Source organism: Trachemys scripta, chromosome 6 (genome assembly GCF_013100865.1).
Source record: "Trachemys scripta elegans isolate TJP31775 chromosome 6, CAS_Tse_1.0, whole genome shotgun sequence".
NCBI classification, from domain to species: Eukaryota; Metazoa; Chordata; order Testudines; family Emydidae; genus Trachemys; species Trachemys scripta.
The window spans coordinates 10,306,206-10,331,855 of record NC_048303.1 but is presented as its reverse complement, the minus strand read 5'-3'; the positions used below and the strand labels follow the sequence as shown (position 1 = coordinate 10,331,855).

At 42.1% G+C, this 25,650-nt stretch overlaps 1 protein-coding gene across 1 annotated transcript in view; it reads right to left on the bottom strand.

The window, feature by feature from the left end:
* Positions 1–5,360: 5,360 nt before the first annotated feature.
* HAUS1 (HAUS augmin like complex subunit 1) overlaps positions 5,361–25,650 on the bottom strand; it is a 21,184-nt gene continuing 894 nt past the window's right edge. Inside the window, exons 2-9 of the mRNA XM_034774591.1 lie at positions 21,328–21,502; positions 18,126–18,261; positions 16,600–16,734; positions 15,565–15,688; positions 13,993–14,058; positions 12,454–12,525; positions 10,186–10,233; positions 5,361–8,343 (exon numbers count right to left, since the gene is read on the bottom strand). Of these exons, the coding sequence (XP_034630482.1) occupies positions 8,260–8,343; positions 10,186–10,233; positions 12,454–12,525; positions 13,993–14,058; positions 15,565–15,688; positions 16,600–16,734; positions 18,126–18,261; positions 21,328–21,502 (840 nt within the window). The 3' untranslated portion in view covers positions 5,361–8,259. The remainder of the gene's footprint in view (positions 8,344–10,185; positions 10,234–12,453; positions 12,526–13,992; positions 14,059–15,564; positions 15,689–16,599; positions 16,735–18,125; positions 18,262–21,327; positions 21,503–25,650) is intronic.

The following is a 25,650-nucleotide window of genomic DNA, read 5'->3' as shown; positions in this document are numbered from 1 at the left end:
CTCAGCCGAAAGACTGCAAAGAATCAGGAAGAGGCTCCATAGAAACAAAGACATGCTGCATGAAGTAATGCAGCAGTCACTTAACGAGAATCTAAAAGCGCAGGAGTGGAGGGAGAGCGAAAGGAGGATCCGCCAGCAGAATGTGGAGCTCTGGCAGCAAAGCACAGATCAGCTGATAAGCATCATGGAGCACCAAGTTGACTCAATCCAGGCGCTCGTAGCCATGCAAGCGGAGCACTACCGTGCCCACCCTCCCCAGCCCTTGTCCCACAACTCTTTTCTTTGTGCCCCCATGTCACCTCCAACCCACTTTCCCCAACATCTGGGTTCTTATCACCACCAGCTACCTCCAACACTTGTAACTTCACCACCCAGCCCTGAAAACTACGACCCTTACCCACTGCACTCATCCCCCATCACCATGCAGTTTAGCCATCCTGAAGTGCAGCACTCATTGCACAGAACTCCAGACAGGAAGGCTGAGTATGAGAACAGGAGGACATATGCAAATCTGTGATTGTATCATTCCCCACCCCACCTCCTGGCCCTTTCTGTTTCCCAAGCAGTTGTGTTTCTTTTCAATAAATGGATTTTTTGGCTCTGAAAACATTCTTTATTATTGCATAAAGTAAAAGATACCTTAGCCCAGGAAAGCAGCAGGCACTGCAAGTCAGTGTAGCAAACACAGATTCCTACTAACATTGGAACCACTGCACTTCACTCCCGTGCAGGGCACCAGACATTACTGGAGGCTTTCAGCCTCAAATTGCTCCCTCAAGGCATCCCTAATCCTTGCAGCCCCGCGCTGGGCCCCTCTAATAGAACTGCTCTCTGGCTGTTCAAATTCAGCCTCCAGGTGTTGAACCTCCGAGGTCCATGCCTGAGTGAAGCTTTCACCCGCCCCTTCACAAATGTTACGGAGGGTACAGCACACGGCTATAAATGTAGGGATGCTGTCATCGGACAGGTCCAGCTTCCCAAACAGAGAGCGCCAGCGGCCCTTTAAATGGTCAAAAGCACACTCCACTGTCATTCTGCAGTGGCTCAGCCTGTTGTTGAACCACTGCTTGCTGCTGTCAAGGCTCCCTGTGTAGGGTTTCATGAGCCACGGCATTAAAGGGTCAAAGGGGTCTCCAAGGATCACAATGGGCATTTCAACTTCTCCTATGGTGATCTGGTCTGGGGGAAAAGTCCCAGCTTGCAGCTTCCTGAACAGGCCAGTGTTCCGAAAGATGCATGTGTCATGCACCTTTCCGGGCCAGCCTGCATTAAGGTCAATGAAACGCCCACAGTGATCCACAAGTGCCTGGAGAACCATAGAGAAATACCCCTTCCGATTAATGTAATCAGAGGCTAGGTGGGCTGGTGCCAGAATTGGAATATGCATCCCATCTATCGCCCCTCCGCAGCTAGGGAAACCCATTTGTGCAAAGCCAGCCACAGTGTCATGCACGTTACCCAGAGTCACGGTTCTTCTGAGCAGGATGCGATTAATGGCCCTGCAAACTTGCATCAACACGATTCCCACAGTTGACTTTCCCACTCCAAACTGGTTAGCGACCGATCGGTAGTTGTCTGGAGTTGCCAGCTTCTAGATTGAAATAGCCACCCACTTCTCCACCGTCAGGACAGCTCTCAGTCTCATGTCCTTGTGCCATAGGGTGGGGGCGAGCTCATGAAAGTGGCTTTTCTCATCCGAAAGTTCTGCAGCCACTGCTCGTCATCCCAGACTTGCATGACTATGTGATCCCACCACTCAGTGCTTGTTTCCCGAGCCCAAAAGCGGCGTTCCACGGTGGTGCGCATGTCCATGAACGCCACAAGCAATCTCGTGTCGTATGTGTTACTCGAGTTGATATCGTCGGAGTCCTCACTGTCAGTTTGGATCTTAAGGAGTAACTCGACTGCCAAACGTGACATGCTGGCGAGACTCGTCAGCATATTCCTCAGCAGTTTGGGCTCCATTCCCGCAGACCGAAACGGAAGACAGAGCACGCAGCATAAAAAATGTTGAAAGATGGCGCCAAATGTGGACAGAAGCAGAGGGATTGCTGGGATGCAAACTGATGCATCACAGGGCATTGGGACAGGACCCAGAATGCCCCGCATCACCCTCCCTTCCCACAAGCCACAGCGCCAGAATGGGAAGAGGTGCTCTGTGGGATAGCTGCCCATAATGCACCACTCCCAATGCCGCTGCAAGTGCTGCAAATGTGGCCACGCCAGTGCGCTTGCAGCTGTAAGTGTGGACAGACTGCAGCGCTTTCCCTACTGCGCTCTCCGAAGGCTGGTTTAACTCAAAGCGCTCTACATCTGCAAGTGTAGCCATGCCCTAAGAAAGGAAGAAAGAAAAAACAGCAAAGGCCTACCTGTTGCTGTTTTATACAATCCCAGTATTTAGCTAATTAACTGATTGGACTAGTTAATTAGCATGAGAGTATATGAGGAATGTCTATCAGGTTAGACTACTAGGGGATGTGGTGTTTTAAGATGTTTACCACAAATTTCAATGGCTAAATTACTCATGGGTAGCTGGAAATAGTGTTAAAAGCTCTATCTACAATTCTTTAAGAATACCAGGAAAGGTGTGAGTCTCTAAGTCATGAACAAGAAATGAAGTTCAGTGCATGGCGGTCATAAATTCAAGAAGTAAGTCTGTTATGCCACAAAACCCAAGAAGAAGATAAGTAGTAGTGTTGTATTACGGTGGAGAGGAGATATTCATCTAAAACAGCTGAGTGAGAGAAGAAATTCTGGATTTTTCAGTTTAAACAGATATTTATTGGTAAATCCTAGTTTATTTTCTGATTTTGTGGAAGAATCACTTGAGTTTATGAAATGGAAGTTGTAGTTATACTGAACCATAAGATCATTCTACTGAAGACAATGTAACTTCAAAGTGCAAAAAAAGAAGAAAAAAGGTTTCTAAACCCATAAAGATTATTGAAGGACAACTGAATGCTCAGATACTAGTGTGATTGGTATAGTATATAAACCTGAATGGGACAGAATTATCTATTGCCTCATTTACAAACCTCAAGTATTTAAAAGCAAGAAATGAATAGTTAAGATATCTTAAATCTTACCCTATCATCGTAATAACCACAGTCACATTCTTATTCAATACTAGAGCTACTTCTGGATTTTTTGAACTTGTTTTTGTTCAAAATGGAACCAAAAGGAAAATTCTCATTGGTAAATTATTAGAAATGTTGTTCACATACTTTGCTTACAAAAAACTGAGGGGTTTTGGGTAAATGAAAAATTTTAATAACCATTTCAGTAAAGTTTTATTTTTTTAATAAATAGTTCCCAAAAACTATTGTACAAAATGATCTTTTGAATACTACAGAATGAAAGGTTTGAAAAAATTGTACTGACATATTTGCAAATAGAAAAATTTTACATTGACAATTTATTTAGCAAAAAAATCCTTTAAAAAAAATTGTCAACCAAAATAATTTAATTCAAAGAATTTCAACTAATTAAATATATTTCAACTCAACACAACAAACTTAACTTTGCCCCTTGGATTTGTATTTTTTTTCTTTAGTATTTCTTAATTTCAGCACCTCCATATTTTCTTTTAAGGTATATGCTGTTGATTGGGAAACACTAACAGTTAATATATTTGACAGTAGATTTTTTAAAAATTACATTAACTGTAATTTAATAGTCATAGAGTTATAGACTTTAAGGTCAGAAGGGACCATTATGATAGTCTAGTCTGACCTCCTGCGCAACGCAGACCTCAGAATCTCACCCACCTACTCCCGCAACAAACCGCTAACCTATGTCTGAGCCACTGAAGTCCTCAAATCATGGTTCAAAGACTTCAAGGTGCAGAGAATCCTCCAGCAAGTGACCCGTGCCCCACGCTATAGAGGAAGGCGAAAAACCTCCAGGGCCTCTGCCAATCTGCCCTGGAGAAAAATTCCTTCCCAACTCCAAATATGGCAATCAGCTAAACCCTGAGCATGTGGGCAAGACTCACCAGCCACACACCCAGGAAAGAATTCTCTGTAGTAACTCAGATCCCACCTCATCTAACATCCCATCACAGGCCATTGGGCATATTTACCGCTAATAGTCAAAGATCAATTAATTGTCAAAATTAGGCTATCCCATCATACCATCCCCTCCATAAACGTCTTTTGCCCCCACTGCTCCCCTTGGAAGGCTGTTCCAGAACTTCACTCCTCTGATGGTTAGAAACCTTCATCTAATTTCAAGTCTAAACTACCTGATGGCCAGTTTATATCCATTTGTTCTTGTGTCCACATTGGTCCTGAGCTTAAATAATTCCTCTCCCTCCCTGGTATTTATCCCTCTGATATATTTATGGAGAGCAATCATATCTCCCCTCAGCCTTCTTTTGGTTAGGCTAAACAAGCCAAGCTCTTTGAGTCTCCTTTCATAGGACAGGTTTTCCATTCTTCGGATCATCCTAGTAGCTCTTCTCTGTACCTGTTCCAGTTTGAATTCATCCTTCTTAAACATGGGAGACCAGAACTGCACACAGTATTCCAGATGAGGTCTCACCAGTGCCTTGTATAACGGTACTAACACCTCCTTATCTCTACTGGAAATACCTCGCCTGATGCATCCCAAGACCGCATTCGCTTTTTTCTCTTGCCATATCACATTGGCGGCTCATAGTCATCCTGTGATCAACCAATACTCTGAGGTCCTTCTCTTCCTCTGATACTTCTAACTGATGAGTCCCCAGCTTATAACAAAAAATCTTATTAATCCCAAATGCATGACCTTGCACTTTTCACTATTAAATTTCATCCTATTACTATTACTCCAGTTTACAAGGTCATCCAGAGCTTCCTGTATGATATCCCGGTTCTTCTGGCAATACCTCCCAGCTTTGTCTCATCTGCAAACTTTATTAGCACACTCCCACTTTTTGTGCCAAGGTCAGTAATAAAAAGAATAAGATTGGTCCCAAAACCGATCCCTGAGGAACTCCACTAGTAACCTCCCTCCAGCCTGACAGTTCACCTTTCAGTATGACCCATTGTAATCTCCCCTTTAACCAGTTTCTTATCCACCTTTCAATTTTCATATTGATCCCCATCTTTTCCAATTTAACTAATAATTCCCCATGTGGAACCGTATCACATGCCTTACTGAAATTGAGGTAAAATAGATCCACTGCGTTTCTTTTAACTAAAAAAATCTGTTACCTTCTCAACGAAGGAAAGTAGGTTGGTTTGGTACAATCTACCTTTTGTAAAACCATGTTGTATTTTGTCCCAATTACCATTGACCTCAATGTCCTTAATTACTTTCTCCTTCAAAATTTTTTCTAAGACCTTGCATACTACAGATGTCAAACTGGGCCTGTAGTTACCCGGATCACTTTTTTTCCCTTTCTTAAAAATAGGAATTATGTTAGCAATTAATAGGAAAAGTAACTATCATTGTATAGTAAAATAATGTACACATATGAATGTGTATTTGAAAATGACCAACATATCATGTACTTGTATTATTTTTCTTTTCCAGAGATGTTTTTGATATCTTGATTTTGTCAATGGAAGAACAGTGTTTGTTTTGGGCCAGATTATTGCATTATGATCAAATATCTTTTGTACGTGATAAGCGTAACTGGGTTGATTCACCTTTCAGTATGACCCATTGTAATCTCCCCTTTTCAGTGACTGAACAATTCCGTAACTCATACTGACTTTGGCCCAGCTCCTCAAAAGTGTCCATTGGTGCTTAAATACTTTGAAGATCTGGGCCTTTTGGCCCCAATCCTGCAAAAGCCTTCATGCCTGCTTAATTTTATGGTCAGTGAGTAAATCCTGTTGAAATCAATGAAACTACATAAAGATAAGTAAGCACACAAGTTTTGGCAAGAGGAGGGGCCTTCTGTTGAAATGGTGCATACTCAGCACCTCTGAAAATCAGGTGCAATGTCTTTCAGAAAAATGAACAGATAATTTAAATTGAACTGGACTATCTAGGGTCTGGAGTATTTTCAGTTGTGAGACTGTTTCATAATGTACAATACCAACGATAAGGGATCTCTTACTGTTTTGTAAAGCAACGTGTACATTTACAACACTATGTAATTGAAGAACTGAGAACTCGTTAAAAATAAGTGTCAAGGTCTAACATTTATTTGATTTTCACCACACTAACTGAAAGCTGAACTGTGCTGTGGCAACTGATTTATGTGACTGCAGCAGATGGCACAGTTCTGGCACAGAGCTAGCACACAGCTGTTTGATTCCCCCCACCCCCGGGACATTTCCTAACAGTACCAAGTAGGATAGGTTTCAGCAATCCAGCTATCTTTGGACAGTAGCACTGAAGTCAAACTCCAGCCCCTGCTGCTGCCTGTATAGTCAGGCTGTCGGCCGATACCAACGTACGTAGCGTGGATGCTTGGGTAGGTTCTGCTGCTGCAAAGCCAGATGTGGAAAAATGCAAGTTTGCAGTGTACTGTACTAAAATCAAGGGCTTAACTTAGCACTGATCTGAATGAAGCTTCACTCAAGTATTATTCCCAGCTAGTCCACTGCCACCCTGTATCCAGCAGACTGATGTTCCTGAAGCCTCTGGGTCCTATTAGCTGAACCTAGAAAGAAGTGAGACCATCTACAAGGGTAAATAGCCCTAATCCTGGCTTATTTAACATTACCGTTTAGCAGCCAAACCCCAACAGTCCTCTCCTCTGGGAAGGTGAGATGGTCCAGGAGATTCAGCTCGCAGAGCTTTCTTCAAATCATCCCCATAGGGAAAGGTTTGGGGAGAACCACAAAGGAGGTTGAGAGTATAGCACACCAGCCCTGTAGATCTGCTGCTCCTGATCTCACACATAATCAAGCTCACCGTAGCCCTAGATCCCATGCTGGCATTGCATCAAGAAGCAGGTAGGCACAAGCGGGAACAAGGTCATGGAGAAAGTAGATCCTCCTATAGATCCAGTAAAGCCCAATCCCTACTGTGAATTGAAGGGGGAGTGCAGCTGAAGGAGGGGACAGTAATTGGCATGCAGTGGTGACTAATGTAGGCAATGAACTCTTCTCCCCTCATTTGCCTGCTCATTCAGTCATTGCTTGTATTTCTACATTCTCCAGGCTCAATACACCCAAAGCTTAGGAGCTCCCAGAACTAGAAGTGTCAATTAGGCACCTATATCTTTTTTCTATCACTTTTCCCCTCATAGCTGAACTACAGCAAGTTCTCTGGAGTTTCTTCCATTGATTTAATATTAATCATTATGTACTAAAAAGAACAAGGAAGGCAGCAAAGCCTTAACCCAGTGCAAACCTCACAGTTGAGGATATAATCTAATTTGATTAGACTGCAGGGCAAGTGGAGACCCTCATGGGGTCAGTATTAGGAGATTTCAGCTCTAGGTCACTGATTCAAATCCAACCCAGGTGAGCAGTGAAAGCTGTTGCCAGCCAAAGGCTGTTCAGTGCTCTCTATGAAATGAGGAACTGAGCTCAGGGCGATGGCAGGCAGCCATCTATCCCACCAAAAAAAAGGCATCCTCCTTGTTGGCTGGCTCCAAGGCTTGAACAGGCTATAGTGGTGCTACTACTCTATAGTGGCCTTACTACTCTCAGTGCCTTTCAAGTCAGTCACTTCAATTTATGTCTGCAGCAGGCGCCTGTTATGTTAAAATGGGGAGAGGAATTAAGCTGTGTCTTAACAGCTAGAACTCTACATTCATTTTAAAAAAGGATTTGAAGAGAAGAGAAAAGTGATTGATGTTGGGTGAGGAGACTCATCTCACAAGATGTAATAACAAATGCTGTCTAGTTTCCCTTGACTCACCAAATAGAGGACTCTTCTAAGGCTAGAGCTCCAGAATCTGGTAGGGGAGAAGAAGAGACCAAGACTAACCAGATAGTTTTCTGTCAAGTCCCAACTCCTTCCTCCCTCCCTTTTTCCCCAGTTGATCTAATTTAGTAAAACAGAAGATACCTAGTACAGAAATTTAACCAAACATGAAACTGCTTTTTTGCTGATTAGGTCGCCATCTGGAGGTCATTTACCAGTTTTAGCTCATATTTCTAAAAATGGACAGAGAAAGAAGCCTTGTTTTTATTATTCAGCCTTACAGAAAACAGAAATATACATATTTTTTACAAAACCAAATCTGTGTGCTTGGCAGAAAGATGGCAAGTGCGCAGGCCCCAACAGTGAGGAATACACCACCATGTTTAGGAGCCCCAAAAGTCTACCTTAAAAAAAAAAAAAAAAAGTCCTTTTCCCATACAGTTGACTTTAGGTAAATCGGCGTTTGCTGGGCTCTGGTACTGACAGTGCCATCATGTCCACTTTACTGGAGAACTCAGCTTCTAGAGCATTCTAGAGGGAGAAAGAAACAAGAGAAATCAGTGGCAATGCAAATAACTTTTACATCATTGTTAGACAAATATGTCTCCAACGGTCAACCCCATTGGACATCATTTGTATCCATTAACCCAAATAACTGAAAGAGCATTATTGGTGTGGGATGTTTACCAGTACTCGGTACAACGCACGTTTAGTTGAGAATATAATAGGTGACTCAGCATTTAGCAGCTCATGAACAGAGAAAAATAAGTCATCATAAAAAGCCAAAAATTAGCATTACCAATCTGAATGATGACCCAAAAAGATATACAGCATTTTTTAATATTATGACAATGTTACATTGTTCCCAGGACAATCTCCAAATATCAAACCCTAATAAAGCATCCATTGTTATACTTATAGTCCACAAACAAACAAGTTTGGCTTGTAACATCTAGGGAGCTTATTGCCAGGTAGCTAAAAGGCTAAATCACAGTAATTATTTCCAAACTGACACCACTGGTCCATGCTGTGTGATCCTCATGGTCCTTGGAATGCAACATTTTTAGAACCAAGTGAATGAAAGGGGCGTGGGGGGGTGAATAGAGAGTCCATGACACAATCTCTTACAATGTGATGCACAGAACAGGAATATTGGAGAACCCTGTATTCTTGTTTTACTGAGATTAACATACAAATTCCACACACATGCACAAAAACAGCAAAATGCTAGTCACATGTGGTGAGCTTCCCATCATGCTCGGAAGGGTTACTAGACATAGATAAAAAGAAGAACAGGAGTACTTGTGGCACCTTAGAGACTAACAAATTTATTAGAGCATAAGCTTTCGTGGACTACAGCCCACTTCGGATATGCATCCGAAGAAGTGGGCTGTAGTCCACGAAAGCTTATGCTCTAATAAATTTGTTAGTCTCTAAGGTGCCACAAGTACTCCTGTTCTTCTTTTTGCGGATACAGACTAACACGGCTGTTACTCTGAAACTAGACATAGATAGGCTGCCAAAGCATATTACTAAAACTCTCACCTGAGAAAGCCCTACCAGTGGTGAAGAGGGATCAAATTCATGAAATAAGTGCCTCACCATTGATCCTACTGGTACTGTCCAAAGAGACAGATGGTCTTATAATTGTGATCCTGACTGTTTAGGGCCTTAATGATTATCAACACCTTCAATTGCATCTAGAAGCAAATAGGAAGCTAGTGCAAAAACTTAAGCACAGGTGTTATGTACACACTGGTCCATGACACTCAGGAGAAGGGCAGCTGCAGTCCCATGTGGACTTCAAAGGCAACCCTATATACAGCACTTAGCAGCAATCAAGCCTGCAGGAGACAAATGCATGGATGACCTTTGTGCAGTCTATTATATAGAGAAATGGCCGTACTCCTGTCCCACTGCTGATTAAAAATGCATTACGGGCCACAACTACCCTCTGAGAATCCAGCAGCAGTGATGTGTCCAAAAGGGCCTAGAGACGGCAAATCATTTTAGCAAAAAGCATCCTCGAAAGGTGGTGCAAACACTTCCGCAGAGTTCTTCAAAGCTATTTAGGTGACTAACTTCCACTGACTGCAGTGAGACTAAGGCATCTAAATAACTCTGAAAAGCTGGGCCGACCTTCAACATCTGTTCCTCCCTATCAACAAGAATCACTTCCATCTAATCTGAGCCACATTTTTAGCCAGATCTTTATCTCTGGAGAGAGTGTCAAGATTAGAAGCTGAGAAGATAAACCCGAACCTAACCATCATCAACGTTGGAGTTTTGGATGATATTTTTTTTTGGCCTTGGGGGGGGAGGAGAGAAGGGCCAGGGTCCATTTAAATCTCTGTAAGCAACAAAAGCCCTTACCAGCTCCCGCTTTGCTTCTTCAATCTTCACTCGAGCAAGGGAAGGATTCTAAAAGAAAGAAAAATGTCATGTTAACCGCAAGTAGCGACAGTCCTGTTTCAGCTTGAAACACAGGGTTTCTCCTCACCCAAAAGATTTTAATAAAGGATAGGAGAGGAGTGGGGGATAATCAAATGGTCTCCATGTGTTCCTCCAAGATGGAAAACGTGCTGCAATTAAAGACACAGAGCAACCCAAAATTTAATGGATTTTGAAAGAGCTTTTAGAAAGCCTAATGTTAAAAGAAACATTTCCATGAAAAATTCACAAAGCTCTTGATCAAGAGAGCCTGGTTATGCATCCGAAGAAGTGGGCAGTAGCCCACGAAAGCTTATGCTCTAATAAATTTGTTAGTCTCTAAGGTGCCACAAGTACTCCTGTTCTTTTTGCGGATACAGACTAACACGGCTGCTACTCTGAAACCTGGTTTTAAACATTCCCAGCAGTGTTTGCAGCCCAGACACTGACTAGGAAGGTGCTCACATGTGCACATAGCCTGCTTGTAGGAACACTCCTCTCCCACTCAGCATCTCAGGCACTCAGCCAGTGGTGAGAGAAGCACAAAGGCTAAGGGGCAAGGCTGAACCTTCCACATTCACTGAAAGCAAGCTACGGAAAATGGGAAGAATAAAAGCCAATTTTGGTGTCTCGAGTCCCTTGACAGAACCAAGCAAACTGCGTCTGGGGACTAGGATAGAGGGGAGTACGCAGAGGTCTTCCAGAGGTGTCAACTCATCTAGATAGTTGCCTACTTTTACAAAAGGCTACATGAAAAGCTCTAGCAAAGTCAGAACAAACTGATATATGCTATATCAGTGTTTCACAACCTAGGGAGGTGAGGGGGGGTGCGATTTAGTTTATAATTACATGGTAAAAATGAGAAAAACCAATTTTTCAGTAATAGTGTGCTGGGACACTTTTGCATTATGTCATGTCTGATTTTTTAAGCAAGTAGTTTTTAAATGGAGGTGAAACTTGGAGTACGCAAGACAAATCAGCCTCCTGAAAGGGGTCCAGTAGTCTGGAAAGGTTGAGAACCACTGATCTAAGGTGAGGGAGTCAGACCTGCAGCAAGGATGTGTGTAGTGGGGGAACTCACTGCAAGGAGCGGGTTGGTGAAGACAAGAAGGATGGTCCAGTGGTTAAGGCATTAGCTGAGGACCTAGGAGACCTTGGGCAAGGCACTTAATGGCTCTGTGCCTCATTTCCCCATCTGGGATAGGAGATAATAGCACTTCCCTACCTCACAAGGTGCTGTGAGGATAAATACATTACAGATTGTGAGGCGCCCAGAAACTACAGTAATGGGGCCAGACAAATACGAGAGGTAGAACTGTGAATCTCGACACATAGGTTCATTTAATAAATCACACTGCTACCCCCCAATTGTGGCAGCATCTTCTCTATGTCCAAGAAGGAGAATCCCTCACTACTGATTTGAGAAAGGAACATGAATTTTGTGTTTCATCCACTTTCAGAGGAGCTCTCCAAGTGCTGCACTTAGATTGTCCCTCAAGCACACATACAGGTGACCTGTCCACTTCATGCAAAGACAGGGTTTGGATACCTCTCACTTTGTGGATTAATAAACTACGGTTGGCTCTAATCTCTTTGAATTACTGTACAGTTGTTTACAGAGGTTCCCTTACCTGAACTCCAACTACTGCACAATGCTGTAACCATTTATACTGCTACATAAATGATTAACAGTAATGGTGGTATGTACCAGCAGATTCAAAGTTTTAAAATTATTGATAATCTTTGGAAAATAATTGTACCATAGATTTTTGTTTTCCTCTCAACTTTTCCAGATAATTCACCTGATGCCTAGCTTATCCAACCAGTTTATTTGGGTTCGATTCCCATGCATTGTGGTAGAAGAGAGCAAAAACTATCTAGAGGAACTATTTAAACAGCCTTCTATTTAAGCAAAATCCTTCGTCTAGACAATTCATTAAGGGACGTACACAGAGTTTGGAAACAGCACAACTGTCAGCCTGTCAATGCCATTGCAACGGAATTTATTTACATTTTGATGTCTATATATATCTAAAATATTTCAGCTACAAAACAGCCCCTGAAGTTAATTTGACAGTGAAATTAATGCCTAAATTATAGCATCTAAATAGAAGCTATTCCATATATATATATATATATATATATACATACATACATACATATACACACACACTTCAAATACCAGAAGAGAATAGTAGTAGAAATAATTACAGGAGTTAAGTCCAAGTAGGACTCCAGTTTCTTCTTCAAAGGCACAGTCTGTTGCTTTAGTTCAGACAGTTTCTGTGAATACAGAAAAGCACCAGGTTATATTTCTGCAATCTAATTTGGTAGAAGTGATGCAAATCAGTAAAACAAAGCATTTATGAATTTCCAAATGTTTTATTCTGTACACATTTTAAGGGAGCCCACTGTTGCCGTAATTCTGATTAAGGATCTATAACTCTTCCCAGGATTTAATATTCCAACAATTTTATTTAGTCAAATCCAGTTGAAGTTTTATATTGAAGTAAAAACGCAAATTTTTGTATTACCCTTATGAAAAAATACAATGTCTTTTCACACAATATACCATTTGGTGGCTGTTCGCTGGTCTGTGTGAAAGGAGGTGGTGATCTCAATCTATAATCCAGTGGACAGGTGTCCATGTCACAGAAAAACACTTTCACAATGGGCACTACCTGAGACCCTTGCTGGTGATCTCAGCACAGGCCAAGACTGAATAGATCACAAAGAATGAATTACACACTAACACCTAAAGGCTGCCCTGCCAGAACAGGGCTGAGCCACATAGGTGGGACAGTGTGGGGAACCTTCCACCACCACTTTTGGTGCTGTACCCATTCAGTGCACAAAGAGAAGAGTTAACTTTTTGAGGGTTACTAATCAAGCAACTTTCACTAGCACTAAAGCCATTTAAAAGTCAAAGATAAACCTATGATCCAGTAATTTACACCCCCCTCCACCCCAAACATTTGTTCAGCACTCTGCAAAACAGATAAAAGAACACTGTCAAGTCAAAATTGCCTCCATATTTAGGCTCTATGAGAAAACAAAAGTTTTACAAACCAAGACCTACGTAGAAGTTTCTATGATTTTTTTAAATTTAAAATTTCAATGGGAACATTTATCAACCAGCATTTCCCCTGAAACATTTTGCAATCCAAATACTGCCAAACAATGCTAGTTCATGACATCCACAAAGTGAAACTGACAAGGCTATATTCATCATTCAAACTAACTAATAAGCAAGAAATAAAACAACATAAATGGCAAAAAGCACATTACACGTTTGGAATTCTCTCTGTTATAGTAACAGGGTGATATTAGTGTTGTGACAGCAGAAAGAACAGACTCAGACAGATATCATGTGCAGCAGCAAAGAGCTGGTGAATCCACAATTAGAAACACAGCAAACATGTTTTTTTAAAAATGAAAGTATTGTGACAGTGTCTCTTTAACAAATTACATCATTATTATCTTACAGTATTCACAATTATATCCAAAAATGTTATGTTCACATAAAAGTGGAGGAGGCCTCAGGATGTAAAATTTGAATCACAGATTAGATTTTGGACACCACCACAGATCAGCGGCATTTGGATGTGGGATGTTGGTTTGGACCTCGCTCTAACATACACGTGTACTCGAGCATCCACATGGATAAATGTTATTTCATTAAACTAGCCAAACAAATGCTGATTCACATGCACCACTTCAGAAATGTCCCTCTTGTCACAACACACCCACCTCTGAGAGGCTCACTAATGACTGATGTGTCAAGGAAGGATCCATCCCGCTTGCAGAAAGCTGTTCCTACAAGAGAAAAACAGTTCACAGTTTGTACAGCACACCCTGCTCCTCTACTGAACAGACAGTGTACAATACATTATTCATAGCAAAACTTTAAACAGAAAATGCAGAGAGATATTTTGATGCTTCCTTGTATTTTAACATAAGCAGGCAAAAAGAAAAAAAAGTTAACTATAGCAGGAATTTAGTGCTGTTTTAAGTGCTATCTTCAAGCAACTTTAACTGTGGAGTCAGTGGCTAATGAAACATCCATAAACAGCAATATACCTACTAGAAAACCAGCATGACTAGAGCATTCAATGAGGACATGAGTAGGTTTACCTAGTAAAATGTCATCATACTAATAAAACATTTATCCCTCAGAATTGCCAGACTATTGTACATAGTCATTCTGTCAAAGTGGCCTGTAACACTCACCCTTACTTGCTTCATAGGGGGTTGGGAAACTTAATTTCTCATATAGTACTTAACTAGTCCAAATCAGTCAAGTAACCAATATGCAATGCATGTTACACTGTACCACTACCAAAATCATGATATTCGAAAAGAACATGCTCTCTGATATCATCTGTACAGACAAATATGTGAAGAGTAATTCCAACTATAATCCATGCTTACACATTTTTAAATTTATGAAGGTTCCCCAAATTTATGAAGGTTCCTACTTTGAGCAGAGCGTTGGACTAGATGACCTCCTGAGGTCTCTTCCAACCCTAATCTTCTCTATCAAGGAACACTGGAAAAAATTGCTCTTATTTAACTGAAAAATAGCTATGGGGGACCTACATTTACTTACCTGTAATTGTTGCTTTAAGGTCTCAGTCCTCCAACACTTAAAGCCCATGTGTAACTTTAACGGGACAATTCATGTGAGTAAAAAGCTACACACTTGCTTACATATTTACATTTGTCCTCCCAGTATACAACTAAGGCTACATTTTTGGTACAGCAGTTGCGCTGTTCATGGTAATCATTAATTTTAATAAAGTCAATTTAATAAAGCCACAATTGTGGGGTGAGCTCATTCTTCAATCCCTCAGCCCCAGACCATAACCTTTCTGTGAGTATGGTTCCCCCCACACACACCTATGTTGTGAAATTGATTAAAAAATTTGTGTAACAAAATCATAGCCTTATATACAACTAGCTTTAAAACTCTAAACCCTAACTTTAAAATATTGGGGCAACTACTTACCACCCCACTCCAGCAGGGGACACATTCAACCCCTAAGGCCTCTCTTACCTCTTAAGCGAAAGAATCCAAGGATCACAGCATCCATCCACTTATCCCCAGCTCTGCAGGAAAGGTGACGGGGGATCAGTTACAACTGATTCCCTTCAAGGACCAACCATTCCTTATTTCCAAGTGTTAGTTGTAATAGATTTCCCCTCTTGGAGGCCAAGAAGCTCCAAAGAGGTCTCTAATAGTGACACCATACATTTTGGGGCCCAATTTGGCATGATCACATATTCCTTCAACAATACTGGTAGAAGATGTTTATCACCAACCTCTGCAGCCTTTATCCTGAATTTGAAGTCCTCAGATTTATCCTTCAGGAACTTCATGTTCTGGGTTCGGCTGTCAGCTTTGGCTTTTTCCATTGCCAGATGTTCTTCTGTTTTTTTAAGGTCCCTTTAAGAAGAAAATTGTGGTGAATATATGTGGCTTACTAACCTTCAGCCAAATTAACACTCAAGTAAACACCCACAGGAGGGACAAAGTGAAACAGAAAACTGAGTTTCACTCACAGTCTCTCCACCAGCTCAGTCTATTTGTGGAGAGATTTCCATATGCACAGATACCCCACAGATTCCCAAGACCCTAGGATATCCCTACTAATAGCAGGGCATCTGCATGAAAAGCCAGGACATCTGTACAACAACTCATATTAATAATCTGGTGGGTCACTATACTAGATTAGTTAGTGGAGAACCTAGGACTACAACTGTTAAGAGACTTAACTAAAATCATGCAGTGCGGTAATGGCAGAGCTGGGACAAGTACACGGGAATGCTAGTTCTACAACATTAACTATGCTGCTGCTGCTATCAATGTCACAATAGTTAAGAGTTTACTGTAGTGCCCCTCATTGTAGTATCCAAGCACTTCAATGTAAATTAAATCTGCATGGTGAGGTCGCTGGTGGACTTAGTGGAATTTTATAATCTTTTGGTTAAAGAAGATTCTTTTGGGGAATCTTTTTTGTTCTAATCCAATCCCTTATTTTTACCACTAAACCACACTACTCATGCTCAGAAAAATATGCACAAAGCCATAAGTGGGAGATGCAGGCACATACTTGTGAGCACTAGTCAACCCATAATGTTTAATTTCATCATTGTAGGCTTGGGATTTTTAAACCTCTTAACTATTTGAAGCAAATTTTTTGCAAGGGCCTTGACTAGTGGTTTAAATTGCTGTGAAGTAGAGCAATATTGAACTCAATATTCAGATGTCCTTGTTACTGTTCATAGACAAAGTTGCTGAGAACAGGGGACCAGCAAACCCCATTCAGCTCTTTCCCTTTCTCCCCAACTACTCACTCTTGGAGATGTTTTTCCAACACCAGAGCTGCAGTTAGCTTTTTCCTAAGGCTGGTCAATTCAAGCTCCATTTCTCTGTTTCTCGATTCTGTCGTATGTAAATCTGAGGTCAAATCATTGATAGCGGGGATGAAGCTAATGAAACAAGAGATTTCATTGATCTGTTTAGAAGTCCACGCCGCTGAAGCTCAGGGTTATATAATCACTTATTTTCTTTCACACTTTCCATAAAGTTTTTGTAGGATTGTTCTCAAATAATGGCACATCTGTTAACAGTTAGGTCTGTCTAAACTATCTTACAATCCAAATAGCTAAGAACTTCTATAAGCCAGGGTTTGACAATGTACATAAAATTCAAAATAGTTTAACATTTTAATTGCTATGCAACACACATTTATACTGCTCCTTTTATCATGAAGCATTTCACAAGCTATAAACATGCACTAACTGAACTGCCACCGCTTCTGGGACAGATGATGGCATGCAGCCTGAGCAAACCACACTGCACAACAGCTGGAGTAGGAAGGAGAGGAACAGAGGCAGAAAGGGACATTTTAGCTAAAGGCACATGGAAAACCCCTACTTTTATTAAGAGAGCCAGACTGAACCTCATTTTTGTAAGGTTTCATCTGAGAAATCTATGCAGGATGCACAGCCAAATACTCCATTTAAATCTGTCCAAAAGGATGAAGGGCTGAGCAGACCCTAGCAGGTTTTAGGGAAATCAGATTTGAAATACTGAGGTGTCCAACTTGTGGCTCTTGAGGGTGACTACATTAAGGAAAAGTCTATTTAATTAAGAATTGAAAATGCAACCCCTGAATTTACACTTTGCAATTCTTCAGCAGAAACCTCTGAATCAGCCAACCACTGCAGCTACCCACAGAGCAGCTATGGGTCCTTCCCTACTGCAAGTGCTCAACAGCACCTCTGCTGGCCGCCTGCACCATCACAGGAATAGGAAGTGAGAGTAACATTGACTACTCCATTGCCTGCTTCTCTGCTGGCTCTGGGGGCCCCGGGAAGAGCAGGACAGCAGCTAGACTGGCTCCCTCTGGGCCTATGGAAGTGGCTAGCAAAGGATGGCTCCCACTCCCACACACTGACTCAGAGTAGCCCAAGAGGGGGGGAAAAGACGAGAAGCTGGGAATGAGCAGCCAGTTACAGCTCCCTGATTCTTTAGCTGAGTCCAGCTAGGAGCTTCTGTAAATTGTGCCTGCTAGCATAAGAGCCTCCAGCAGGGGACAGCTGGAGTGCAGCATCCGTCAGCTACGCCCCCTCCCCACTCTTGACCTGCTGCAGAGAGTATAGGGAGGGAGGAGTAGGAGATGGCCATTTCAACGCTACATCCACTGGGAACTCCCCCACCACAGAATTGCGGGTGCTTTCCACTCACTTTGTGCTGCATAAGTGGCACAAAGAAGTGGAACAGGGCAGAAAATTGGCCCCAGAGAACTGATTGTGGCCTCAAGCTGAGAAGATTGGACACCACTGACCCAGACTTCAGCAAACTGTGGAAGAATTACCTTGCCAGGGAAGTGTCCCTTGTTTCAAGCGCCATTGCACTATCTACCAATGCATTCAGATAGCTGGTGCCTGCGCTAGAGAGACTGTTGAAGGAAAGATTCACACTCTCCATGAGAAGTTCCTGTAGATAGTTGGCTGAAAAACCAAATAGTTACTTTCATTTAATATTTGTCACAGGTGTGCATGAGACTATACAAATTTAGAATACACAGTCTGCTTCAAGGTACTTACAGTCTAATCAGACACAAAAGACACAGTTTAAGGTTCAATGTTCTGTGCTCCATTTTGTAAGTATTACATAAACAATCTATTGGATGGATCTTAAAAAGAGAGTCCTACAAAAAGTAGAAACTAGGTCAAATTACAAAGGATGGATATAAACAAATAACACAAGTATGTAGGGACAAAATTAGAAAGGCCAAGGCACAAAACAAGATTCAACTAGCTAGCGACACAAAGGAGAACAAGAAAACATTCTACAAATGCATTTACAGCAGTTCTCAAACTGTGGATTGGGACCTCAAAGTGTGTCGCAATCCCATTTTAATGGGGGTCGCCAGGGCCAGCATTAGACTTGCTGGGACACAGGACGCCACCCCCCACCCAGGGCATCAGGGCTGAGGCTACAGCCCATTCTCCCCGTACCCATGGTGGTAGGGCTCAGGCTCCAGCCCTCCCCCAGGGTCATAAAGTAACTTTGTTGTCAGAACGGGGTGGCGGTGCAGTAAAGTTTGAGAATCCCTGAAGCAAGAAGACGACCAAGGACAGGTTAGGCCCATTACTCAAGGGGGGGGGGGAGGGAGGGGGCAATAACAGAAAATGTGGAAGTGGCAGAAGTGCTAAATGACTTTTTTGTTTCAGTTTTCACTAAAAAGGTTAGTCGCGATTGGATGTCTAACATAGTGAAGTCCAGTGAAAATGAGGTAGGATCAGAGGTTAAAATAGGGAAAGAACAAGTTAAAAATTACTTAGACAAGTTAGATGTCTTCAAGTCACAAGGGCCTGATGAAATGCATCCTAGAATACTCAAGTAGCTGACTGAGCAGATATCTGAGCCATTAGCGATTATCTTTGAAAAGTCATGGAAGACAGGAGAGATTCCACAGGACTGGAAAAGGGCAATAGTGCCAATCTATAAAAAGGGAAATACGGACAACTTAGGGAATTACAGACCAGTCATCTTAATTTCAGTACCCAGAAAGATAATGGAGCAAATAATTAAGCAATCAACTTGCAAAAACCTAGAAGATAATAAGGTGATAAGTAACAGTCAACATGGATTTGTCAAGAACAAGTTGAACCTAATACCTTTCTTTGACAGGGTAACAAACTTTCTGGATGGATGGATGGATTGGAGCGGGGAGGGAGGGAGTGGTAGATGTGGTATATCTTGAGTTTAGTAAAGCTTTTGATACTGTCTCACATGTCCTTCTCATAAACAAACTAGGGATGGAGCTACTATAAGGTGGGTGCATAACTGGTCGGAAAACCATTCCCAGAGAGTAGTTATCAGCGGTTCACTCATGCTGGAAAGGCATATCCAGTGGGGTCCCGCAGGGATCAGTTCTGCATCCGGTTCTGTTCAATATCTTCATCAGGGATTTAGATAATGGCATAGAGAGCACACTTATAAAGTTTGCGGATTATACCAAACTGTGCACGGTTGCAAGTGCTTTGGAGGATAGGATTAAAATTTCAAAATAATCTGGACAAACTGGAAGTAAATAGGATGAAATTCAATAAGGACAAACGCAAAGTACTCCACTTAGGAAGGAACAATCAGTTGCACACATACAAAATGGGAAACGACTGCCTAGCAAAGAGTATTGCGGAAAGGGATCTGGGGGTCATAGTGGATCACAAGCTAAATATATGTGAACAATGTAACACTGTTGCAAAAAAAAGCAAATGTCATTCTGGGATGTATTAGCAGGCGTGTTGTAAGCAAGACAAGAAGTAATTCTGCTCTATTCCATGCTGTTTAGGCCTCAACTGGAATATTGTGTCCAGTTCTGGACATCACATTTCAGGAAAGATGTGGACAAATTGGAGGAAGTCTAGGGAAGAGCAACAAAAAATATTAAAGGTCTAGAAAACATGACCTATAAGGGAAGATTGAAAAAATTGGATTTGTTTAGTCTGGAGAAGAGAAAACTCAGAGGAAACATGATAACTTTTTATGTACTTGAAAACTGTTGTTACGAGGAGGTGGGAGGTAAATTGTTCTCGTGAACCTCTGAGGATAAGACAAGAAGCAATGGCTTAAATTGCAGCAAGGGCAGTTTAGGTTGGACATTAGGAAAAACTTCCTAATTGTCGGGGTAGGTAAGCAATGGAATAAATTGCTTAGGGAGGTTATGGAATGTCCATAATTGGAGATTTTTAAGAGCAGGTTAGACAAACACCTCTCAGGGGTGGTCTAAATAATACTTAGGGGACTGGACTAGATGACCTCTCGAGGTCCCTTCCAGTCCTACTAGTCTATGATTCATTGGGAGACTACACAGGGAAAAACAAAACAAAAACAAAAAAACCACACACATATTTTTGGGTGTGGTAAGGAAAGAAGAAAGAAATTCTCCTGCATACAGTATCCGAATTCTTATGCTATCATAAACTTATAGAATCCTACCTAAGTAAAACCTTGCAAGTGGTTTTTATTTAGTATATGAAATGTTAAAATAAGAATGATTACGGTGGCCTCAGTTGCGTGGTTGCTCCAGAAATACTGACTGCCATTCTCCATTTTATCTAATGCTCACTCCCTATGATTAGCTATGGAGTTGCTAAACAACATCGCTGCTGTTTCAGAATCCTAAATTGCTTCCCTCAGTTAGAGATTAACATTGGCTCAGACACTTGAGATCAACACTAACCCTGACCCTGACCCCCACCCTTGTACATACAGTATCTCTATTTCAGTGCTGTGCCAGCTAGCTTGGCAGCGTAGGAAGTTCAGCAGCTAAAATGCTCGTCAGTCTTTACAGCCTGCTCAAGTTGATTTAAGAAATTGTTGTTGGCCAATCTGATGTCACTGTTGGGAGAAAAGCCTTTGTGTATGACGATATATAGCTGGATTTCAAAATCCTACTTTTTCACACTTCTTATAAGATATTACAGCGAGTAGAAAAGAGAAACCCTACAGGGTCACTTAGAAAAAGGCATTTTTACTGTAACTGGAGTTTGAAGCGCCATGATCACCTTCTGACTCATATTCTGCAGTCTTCTGTTTCATGTCATCTATCACGAGGGAGACATCCTTGTCTCTGGTTTCATTGCATTCCGCAAGCTCATATAAAATATCAACAGTCCGTGAATTCACTTCGTATTGTGGAATGGGTTGATCCCCAAAGATCCTTTTTAGCCATAAAGTAACCTGCCAGGAAAGTGGAAGTAAAGAAGGTAAATGGTTTAATTTAAGGAAGGGGAATTAAATATCAGGCAAGAGAACTGGAATGTAGAGCCATCAACCACAAATCTTACTCCTGTCTGAGGGGTTTTGTCTACACTAGACTTTTTTGGGGGGGAATCTTCCATTGTTGCACTACCGTTGGTTGTAGCAATGGTAGAAGCGCAAATGTAGACTAGAAGAACAGGGTTCACCCCCAAATTTAGTCTGCTGGTTGGATCATTAGCTTCCCTGGCCGGGTACTGATGGGGAGCACGACATGAATGCTTATCCATGCCACCCTTTGCAACCATGAAGGAGCACTTGAAGCTCAAATGCAAAATGGGGTAAGACTTCAGGACAACGCTCTCACAAGACGATGAAATACTACAAGTGGTAAAATCTAACAGTCTGAAATTTCCAATACTATGCAAAACTGTTTGGCATGCTAACATAGATAAGGCTAAACAGTTTCTAAGGTACGTTGTGGATGAATGCAGTTCATGACCAATTCATATTGAAAGAAATTATTTAAAACCATAATTGGCTTTTAGGCAACCCAGTTACCCCTCCAGCAAGTGGTGTTAAATATAGTTTTTCTTCAGCATTCAACTGTAGCCTTGATTAGAAGCTGTTTGGCTCATCTGCTCTAACCAGACAAACCGGCAGTACACCCTGTGGCTCCTGTTACCATAGTATCTCAGCATCCCACACTGCTTAATGTATTTACCCTATCAACAGACATATGAAATAGGGGGGATGTTATTAGTTCCATTTTACAAATGAGGAACAAAGGACCAGATCCTCAAACTTCCTCCAGGGACATTTGGACCCTAAATACCTTTAAGGATCAGGGGTCTAATTGACTTGCCCAAAGTCACATAGGAAGTCTGTGGCAGAGTAGGGATTTGAACCTAGGTCTCCCATATCCCAGAATAGCGCCCTAACCACTGAACTATTCTTCCTGTCAGCTTAGCCTGAAATGGTTTTATATTGAGTTTAAATGTGGTTTGAATCCACAGGAAAAAAAGCCCAGAAAATGGGAGACTTAACATCAGCAGTGATTTCAGGTTACAAACCAACCATATGAACACTGCAGCATGAATTGGACACTTCATGAACAAAATCCATGGAAAGAAGTGGGAGATTTTAAAAAGTCATTTCAAAATATCTTTATGAAATCTAAAACCCATTTTCATATCACCCTTGTTCACTTCAGCAGACCAAGCAAAACTTGGAGCGTTCAAAAGGCACACTCCTTTTTCGGCACTCCCACCAGAGTAGTATATTGACCTTGTGTTTTGTACCTCTAATTTAATCAGTGGACTTCATCCTAAATCATACTGGAGAAAGCAAAGTTATAGCCCTGGGGGAAAAGCCAGACCTCCTGGAAACATACAGCAGTGAAGTTTTATTGTAGTGAAATATTACAAAAATTCCCGGGGTCCATTGATGGAGGATGGAATGTATCTTCCTGACAGGAACCTGGCACAACATAATGTGATGCTAGCAAACTAGGTGCCAGCTCCTGGCAAAGTCCCCATGTCTCAATGGAACAATAACAAAGATGAGCCAGACTGAATCCAGCTACGTATGTGCGTTAGTATTGTTTATAAGAATGTATTTAGACTTTATTGAATGCCTGTGAGTTGCTGCCTGCATTAATTTCATTTATAATATCTGTATCCCATATTGTAAGGTAATATTTGAGCGTTTGTATTGTGAGCCTCTCTGACTGTGTAAATCACCAGACAGTAGAGAGACATTAACCAGTGTGAAATGCTGGTTTCCAACAGAAGATGTTACATCCTGCCCAACAGCAAATGTCTGTTGATAACAGACGGACTATTGTGGGACATTAAAGAGGACAATGTTGGTTGTTCTGTCCCCCTCATTCTAAAGACAAGCCATGCAAGTGGATTCCTCCCATCAACTGAGTTTGCAGCTCAGAGCACAATGGAGGAGGGGAAGAAAGATGCATAAAAAGAAGGAACTGGATCTCTATGCTGCTTAAAGTCTGAGGGACAAAGTTTTCTAAGCATAAATAAGAGGTCCACAGCCTCTTAGCCTGGGTTAGTCCTAAAGTAGTAGTTTTCAATCTTTTTTTATCTGTGGACCCCTAAAAACTTTTGAATGGAGATGCAGACCCCTTTTGAAGTTCAACCTGTAGTCCATGGACCCCTACCATAGAGTCTTACACTGATAACTGACTGAACAGAATTCAACTATCAATGTTGCATGTCTTGGCACAGCATTTGACGTAGTGTAAGAAAGGGTGCTAAACTGTGGGCTTCTATGGTAATGACAACACTTCCAGGTTTTGACCTACAAAGGGGGAAGGAGTCACATATTTTTTGATTGAAACTTTATTTTTATAGTCACCTTTTGCAGACCCCTTAAACATAGTCTGCGGACCCCCTCGAGTCTTAAAGGACATATAGAACTTGCTGAATACAGAAGCTTCTATTACCTTTGGAAACTTAAGACTGTAACTCATTTGGGTATGTATGTTCACCTGCTTTAATTTTATAAATAACTAGTTTCCTTTTCCTACTTAATATATTTTGTACAGTTTATTATAAGATTGGCTACAAGCATCATCTTTGGTGTAAGATCTAATGGTCTTGGATGACCTGGGGTAAGTAACTGATCCTTTGAGACTGGGTGTAACCTGAAAGCTTACTTGGATGGCAAGACAGTGTCCAAGAGGACTGTCTGTGACTGCATGTTAAGGCTGTATAGCATCTGAGGAGCTTACACTTGATAATTGGTTGGTGTAATCTAATTATAGCACTCTCAGACAATTTGGTGTTTGTTCCCTGCTTCCTAACAGTCTGCCCTGAGGCTAGTACTCCTGTTTTTGAGTCATTGCAGGCAGCTTTACATCAGCAAATCACAATTTTCTGACACATAAGATCTATCTTAATAGTACAGTACCTTAAACCTGCCAAGGCTACCAGCCCAGACATCATTTAAGGCACACTGAATTAGGGCTGACTATTTTTCTAATGGGACTTTGCTTTGTTTTAAACATTCCCCTACCTTTTCTTCTGGTTACAAACATAATAAGAAAGAAGGATTTTTAGTTTAATGCTCCATACAAACAGGCGGTAGGAAAGCACTATCTAGGATAACATAGGTGTAGCCTATGCTACTGAAATGGGATGTGGAATCTGCATCCCTTGTTCTTCCTGAGCACAAATATCTATTCCTCTACAAACTTTTGTGCAAAGCACAATGTCTAGTTAAACATAGCTCATAAGCTACAGAGTTCCAATCCCCCAAAATTGTTGAGAAGGGTCAGAGGGCTTCAAGTAAGCCCAAGTGATCCCACCCATCAGTAAGTAATATACAGAGTAGGATAATTATGAATGTACCCCTCCACATTCCATAGGACAAGTAGATATTTGCGGCACGCTTGGGGAGGAGGGAGGCCCTGAGGAGATTTGGGGCACACAGTGGAGAAGTGGGGATTTGAGGCACACACTAGGAGCAAGGGAGATCACAAGGGGAGAATATTTAGTGCACACGAAGGAGCAGGAGAGGCCTGGGATGGGAGACTATTTGGGGCACACACTGAAGAGAGGAGGCCCGGTGGCAGGGGAATATTTGGGGCACACAGTGGGACTGTGGCACAGGCCAGGGGGAGCATTAGGGGCACAGAGTGGAGATGGAGCATGGGTTGGAAGGGCCATTGCGAGCACATGGTGGGGACAGGGGCCCAGGCCGGGGGTCCACACAGCAGGGACAGAGGGGCATTGGGGGCACATATCAGAGACAGGGCACGGACCGGAGGACCATTGCGGGCACACAGTAGGAACTGGACCACAGGCCCATTGGGGGACACACACAGAGCACTGGGGGGCACACAGCAGGAAACGGTGGGGAAACCAGGGGCAAACACCGGGGGGCCGGCCATTGGGAGCACACAGCTGGGAGCTGGGGGGGGGTGACATTCTAGGGGGAAGTAGAGGCAATCCCCGGGGGGGCATTGGGAGCACACAGCGGGGAGTGACAGCCTAGGGGGAAGTAGAGGCAATCCCCGGGGGGGCATTGGGAGCACACAGCGGGGAGTGACAGCCTAGGGGGAAGTAGAGGCAATCCCCGGGGGGGCATTGGGAGCACACAGCGGGGAG